The 6,518-nt window shown below is 53.9% G+C and overlaps 4 protein-coding genes across 4 annotated transcripts; 2 read left to right on the top strand and 2 right to left on the bottom strand.

The window, feature by feature from the left end:
- Positions 1–739: 739 nt before the first annotated feature.
- Positions 740–1,573, top strand: UMAG_04384 (uncharacterized protein; the record flags this gene model as incomplete). Its single annotated transcript, XM_011392784.1, has 1 exon — positions 740–1,573. The coding sequence occupies one exon, from the start codon at positions 740–742 to the stop codon at positions 1,571–1,573; it is 834 nt and encodes a 277-aa protein (XP_011391086.1).
- Positions 1,574–1,753: 180 nt separating this feature from the next.
- On the bottom strand, positions 1,754–2,107 carry UMAG_11153 (uncharacterized protein; the record flags this gene model as incomplete). The annotated part of the gene is made up of 1 exon (XM_011392894.1): positions 1,754–2,107. The coding sequence occupies one exon, from the start codon at positions 2,105–2,107 to the stop codon at positions 1,754–1,756; it is 354 nt and encodes a 117-aa protein (XP_011391196.1).
- Positions 2,108–2,753: 646 nt separating this feature from the next.
- Positions 2,754–3,404, top strand: UMAG_04383 (uncharacterized protein; the record flags this gene model as incomplete). The annotated part of the gene is made up of 1 exon (XM_011392783.1): positions 2,754–3,404. The coding sequence occupies one exon, from the start codon at positions 2,754–2,756 to the stop codon at positions 3,402–3,404; it is 651 nt and encodes a 216-aa protein (XP_011391085.1).
- Positions 3,405–3,715: 311 nt separating this feature from the next.
- UMAG_04382 (putative methylcrotonoyl-CoA carboxylase biotin carboxylase chain) lies at positions 3,716–5,986 on the bottom strand (the record flags this gene model as incomplete). Its single annotated transcript, XM_011392782.1, has 1 exon — positions 3,716–5,986. The coding sequence occupies one exon, from the start codon at positions 5,984–5,986 to the stop codon at positions 3,716–3,718; it is 2,271 nt and encodes a 756-aa protein (XP_011391084.1).
- Between the last annotated feature and the right edge of the window lie 532 nt (positions 5,987–6,518).

Below are 6,518 nucleotides of genomic sequence, written 5' to 3'. Positions count from 1 at the left end.
ACAATTCACAATTCACAGTTCACAATTCACAATTCACAATTCACAATTCACAATTCACAATTCACAATTCACAATTCACAATTCACAATTCACAATTCACAATTCACAATTCACAATTCACAATTCACAATTCACAATTCACAATTCACAATTCACAATTCACAATTCACAATTCACAATTCACAATTCACAATTCACAATTCACAATTCACAATTCACAATTCACAATTCACAATTCACAATTCACAATTCACAATTCACAATTCACAATTCACAATTCACAATTCACAATTCACAATTCACAATTCACAATTCACAATTCACAATTCACAATTCACAATTCACAATTCACAATTCACAATTCACAATTCACAATTCACAATTCACAATTCACAATTCACAATTCACAATTCACAATTCACAATTCACAATTCACAATTCACAATTCACAATTCACAATTCACAATTCACAATTCACAATTCACAATTCACAATTTGGTGCGCGACTCGTGAATCAGACAGAGAGACCGCGTCGGTGTGTAGCAACAGAAAATACGCACTACATCACACAATCACAAACCGCACGGATCGGTGCGGTGCACTCACGCTCTGCACTACCACGCACGGCATCACGATCAGCATCACGATCAGCATCGAGGGGCGATCAACGACTATCAGGCGATTGGAACAATTTGGGTGCAAGATTTGCGGGGTGGGGAATAGTGTACGTGTTTGAGAGATGGCGCCGACAGCAATGGGGGCGTCGAGCACGGGTGTCGGTGGTGTTGCGGTTAATGGAGCGGGTGGCAGTACGTCGGGTGATGCGCCTGGCAGTTTAGAAGAAGCGACACAGCGATACCAGACTACCAAGCTGGGCTTGCGCACTGGACTTGCCAACAAACGACTGATTGATCGGTCACTGGTGGATCTGGAATCACAGATCTATCTGTTCGAAGGCTCGTATCTGCAATGCACCGCATCGTCGGGTGGCAATATCGTGAAAGGGTTTGATGGATACCTGAAGAACTCATCCACCTCAACCGCCACTGCACGCACTGCGCATCCCACGCTCCTCGCCGACATCCCACTCGAAGACCGAATCTTCTCTCTCTCCTCTGCAACCTACCAGAAGAGTCTCGAGTTCAAGGCCAACGAGTCACTCACCGAACAAGAGCGCGACTCGGATATCACCCCGAAAAGCTCCAAGAACTCCACCACTCCCGCTGACCTCGCATCCTCTACACCAACCCCAGTGATCAAAAAGAGCAAGAAGGACAAAGACACCGCGTCAACCTCTGCAGCTACCAATACGCCATCCGTCAAGAAGAAGAAGGACAAGGATGCCACCAAGGAAAACGAGCGCAGCGCTACACCGCAGATCAAAAACACACCCGCAGCTGGCAAGAACGCCGACGCTGCCAATCGCGCTTCAACGCCCACCAAGAGTATCGCTCCAGCAGGTGGCAAGGCTGCAACCACAAGCAAGCTCAAGCGGAAACTCACAGACGCTACGACCAGCGCTGCTACTGCATCCACGACGAAACCAGTCAAGAGGAAAAAGGACGAGGATTGAAACGACGAGCTCGGCACTCTGCCTGAATGATGCATCTATACGCGTCCGAGTATCATCTAAGCTTGCACGCGTGTCACAAGTGTGGCTTATCGAACCGATCAGAGTGTGATGAGAACGACGTATGAGCGGTCCAGATGCTCGAGACGGAGACGCAGAGCGAGCTTTCGATTGTGCGGTCACTTAGTCGAATGCACCGGGTCGATTGTTGAGCCTGTCTTGCCTTCTTTGGTTGATCCACGCGGTTTTGCACTGCCGGTACTGGTGGAATACGTCGGCGCATTTCGAGCGATCGTACGCATGGTCGTCCAGACACTTCATCGATAGCTTGGCAGCGTGTGCGCAAGGGTCGGTGAACTTGGACGGCGTCTTGTGCGACATGACGCTGACAAAGTCCTGCGGTTGACTTGGATCGTCCACATGCGCCCGAGACGACGCAGACGCAGACGCAGACGGACGCGGAGACGACGACGACAGATACGAAGACGCCGAAGAGGGCGACGCTTCCGTCGCCGTTGGCTTGTACGGCGCTGACATGTCGGATGGTGAGCACAAACAAAGTCACGAGTGCACCAAGAATCCCCAATCCAATTGCACACGCTTGAGGCAACGCGCAACGCACGACGCACAACGCACGAGGTGGAGCACAACCCGTGAGCCGCCACATGTGTGAAATTCCATGTGTTACATCGCTCTTTTCAACGCATTGTGAATGCAGGCAAATAGCACAAAGCACGAAGCGTGAAACACGAAGCGCTGTCGAGCTGGAAGCAATCACGAATCACGAATCGTGAATCTGAAAGAGCCAAAGGCGCAAGCACGAAGCGCAATGCTGGCACGCTCCCAAGTCGACTCGAGTTGAGGTGGTCAGCACTCGTGACTGCCGAGCAGGAATCTAGTTGGACGATCACCATTAGCATCCTCATCGTTTGTGCGGCGTTGCAACCAGCTGCAAGGCCAAGTACTACCTCATTCGTGATTCACGACTGGGCGCGAATCAGCCGCTGGATCTGTTTGCTCTTGTTTTCGACTCAGGCTGCACGAATCGCTTGTTGCGCTGCATCCACTCGGACAACTCTAGCGAGCTAACGCTGGATCGGCCTGTACTACTCGATAGCCGCTTGGCGAGTGCGCGTGCATACATATTGATTGCGCCATGGTGACGCTATCACAACCTGCGCGGATGGCGGCGTATCTCAGCACGTTGGTGGTGGTGTTCGCACTGGTCTTGTTGCCAGTGCACGTCTCGGGAGCGGCTCTGACGACAATCGTCGAACCACACGAACGACTGTGCTTCTACGCATGGGTGGATGCAGCAGGCGAAAAAGTCGGGTTCTACTTTGCCGTGCAATCGGGAGGCCACTTTGATATCGACTACTCGGTGCATGACCCGGACCAGAAACTCATCATCGGCGGCCACAAGGAACGTCAGCTGGACATCATCTTTACCGGCAACACGGTGGGCGAATATACATTCTGCTTCGAAAACGCCATGTCGACAGTAGCCGAAAAACTGCTCGATTTCGACATCACGGTAGAAAGCGAACCGAGACTGGACCTACCCATCCAACCGGCTAAGCTGTTGAAGGAACACAGCGCGCCACTCGAAGAGGGAATTGCCAACATGGACGAAAAGCTTACCCAGATCACTAGGACACAGAGATACTTCCGAGTCAGGGAAAACAGAAACTTCGATACCGTCAGAAGCACCCAGTCCAAGATCTTCTGGTACAGCGTCGTCGAAAGCATAACCATGGTCGGCATCAGCATCGCTCAGGTCTACATTGTCAGGTCGCTCTTCGAAACAGGTTCCACCAAAAGGTATCGCGTCTAACCGCGAGTCGTGAGTCACCGCGCAACCCGGTCGGCCGCCAAGTCTCGACGCTTCCACGCTTCCACAAATCATGTGCGCTCACCATGCACCGCGTACTCTTCTCGCATCACGCTTGCAATCCAACATGAAACGTTCGTGATCGTGCGGTGTGCTTCGTATTTCACACTTCGTGATTGCTACCGTGTCCAGGTAGTGTATGTGTTGTGCTTTGCGCTCAAACACACGCGCACACGCGCACACGCGCACACGCTGCTCACACTGACGCATCCAGTAGAAACCATTCGTGATTGGTAGCGTGGCACGCGCACTCGCTACTCGTCGTTTTGCGCGACAAACGTTACCAACACAGTTGCCTCGGCTACCAAGCCACCGGGCTTGCACTTTGCGCTGACGCTCTCTACGACCGCATCTCTAGGAGCCTTGAGCGAGATCTCTGTCTTCATCGCCTCTAGGATGACGATGGTTTGGCCAGCTTTGACAGAGTCGCCGCGCTTGACTTTGCAATCGACGATCTTGCTCGGCATAGGCGAGCTGACTAGGTCGGACGCCATGTGCGTTGAGGCTGTGGTCGTTTGTGAGAACCAGGTGGGCGCGAGTAGGTTGAAGCTGGTCGAGACGCCGGTGGCGAGGAAGGTTGTGTAGACGGGTGGCGACGAGCCTGAAGAAGCAGTGTGCGCGATCGTGGTGGAGCCATGTGTGCGCAGCGAGTCGTACCGCATCTGCGATCCGTCGCGGGCGTCAATGACGACATGAAACGTGTCGGCTCGTGCATTCGTAGGCGTCACGCAGACCTGCACCTCCCCCAGCGTCTTGTGACCGACCGAAAACGTGCGGCTCTGCCAACGAACAAACTCATCGCTCGTCCACACACCCCGCTTGGCGTCGTCCAAAGTAGCACCAAGATCGCGCTGGTAGATCCACACAACCCCCTGCGCAATCGCCTCGCCCAACTCAGCCTCGCTCGTATACGGATCGCCAAACAACGCCTGCTCTCCGTACTTTGCTATAAAGCCTGTCTCCACCTCACCGGCGATAAACTTGGGATGTCGCACGAGGTTCTTTAGAAACTGGATGTTGGTCATCGGTCCCACCACCTGGTACTGCGATAGTGCATGAGCCATGATGCGTAGCGCCTCGGTACGGTCACGACCTTTGACGATGAGTTTGGCAATCATCGGATCGTAGTGGACGGAAATCTCGTCGCCCGTGACAAAGCCCGTGTCGACGCGGACGACGGCTTGTGCATCGTTGAGCGAACTCACTTGGCCAGCATCTCGATGGATGAGCGCCGGGTTCGAGTGCGTCGTCGTCGTCGTGCGAGGCAACGAGACGTGAACGAGCGTACCTGTATCGGGAAGAAAGTTGGCATCCGTGTTTTCCGCATAGATCCTCGCCTCGAATGCGTGGCCTTGGATGCTGAGCTCGTGCTGCAGCAAAGGCAGTCGATTGCCAGCTGCCACCTCAAGCTGCCATTCGACCAGATCTAGGCCACTGACCATCTCGGTTACCGGGTGCTCCACCTGCAGGCGCGTGTTCATCTCCATAAAGTAGAACTCTTGCGGTCTCTGCGCATCCAGAATAAACTCGACCGTTCCTGCGCCTACGTAGCCGACCGCTTTGGCAGCAGCAACTGCCTTTTCTCCCAACTCGGTTCGCAGGCGTGCGTCGAGGTGCGGGGCGGGCGCTTCTTCAATGATTTTTTGATGACGACGTTGGACCGAGCAGTCGCGTTCTGAGATGTACACTGCATTGCCGTGCGTATCTGCAAACACCTGTACCTCGACGTGGCGTGGAGCAGTGAGGTATTTCTCGATGAGCACCGTAGCGTCTCCGAACGACTTGAGCGCTTCACGCTGCGCGGACGAGAGCGCATCCGCAAACTCGTCGCGCGTACAGGCGATCTTCATGCCTTTGCCACCTCCGCCCTTGACCGCCTTGATGAGGACCGGGTAGCCGATCTTGTCTGCCTCGGACGCAAGCGATTCGGCGTCCTGTTGGAGACCGTGATATCCAGGCACGCACGGTACGTTGGCCGCCAACATGATGTCTTTGCTTGCGCTCTTTGAGCCCATTGCATCGATCGCGCTTGGAGGAGGACCGATGAACGTGATGCGCGAGTCTTGGAGCAATTTGGCAAACGACGCGTTTTCAGAGAGGAAGCCGTAGCCAGGATGCACCATGGTTGCATGCGTACGTTGTGCGATGGCGAGGATCTTTTCTTGACACAGATACGATTCCGAGGATGCGGCAGGACCAATGCAGTACGCCTCATCGGCGAGCTTTACATGCTGAGACATGGCATCCGCTTCCGAGTAGACGGCGACGGTCGAGATACCGAGTCGGCGACAGGTGCCGATGATTCGGCACGCAATCTCTCCGCGATTTGCGATCACGATCTTGGCTGGCAACCGCTTCAGTGCGCGCGGTGCACGCGTATCCAGTCGAGACTCGTCCACACTGGAAGCGTTTCGTCGCTCACCTACACCTCGAGCGCGCTGAACGTGACCCCTGCTCACACCAGCATCTGTGCCACTCCACGTGCCCAACTGTCGACCAACCACCCCGCTTCGCACCGTCGACATCCAAGCCCCACCAGCACTGCGTCCAACTGCGCATCGCACGCTAAATACCACCTTTGACGTTCGAAGCATAGCCACCGATCCGTCTTGTGAACCACTTGAACTAAGCTAGTCTTGATAAACACCAACCTTTAGAGACCAATCGTGAATCTTGGTTCGTCGAGCCAACAATCAGAGTCGTGAATCAGGAATCGCAGCAACCCTCACACCGCAGCAGCCGCACCGCTTTTGTATGCCTCTCTCACCGTCGCAGTCGTCAGTTTCGGCATTCGCAATTCACATTCGTGATTCGTGATTGTGGGGCAATTCCCCGCACGCGTCTGTGCACTTTTGGTTTTCCCCTGCAAACCCGACCCGGTCAACCGGCTTTGACGGCCAGTTGACTCGTAACTCGCAACTCAAGACTGTCACCACAGCCAAAACATCCACGATCTGTCATCTCGTCTCGTGCGTTTCAGCTTGACTCATCCCACGCCACACCCAAGCGTGGAGTTCTCAGTTTGACCAATTCATATTCAAACAAGTATCAATCACG

The sequence above is a fragment of the Mycosarcoma maydis genome, chromosome 14 (assembly GCF_000328475.2).
Source record: "Mycosarcoma maydis chromosome 14, whole genome shotgun sequence".
Taxonomy (NCBI): Eukaryota; Fungi; Basidiomycota; class Ustilaginomycetes; order Ustilaginales; genus Mycosarcoma; species Mycosarcoma maydis.
The sequence above is the reverse complement of the archived record's forward strand: the minus strand, read 5'-3'. Positions and strand labels throughout refer to the sequence as shown.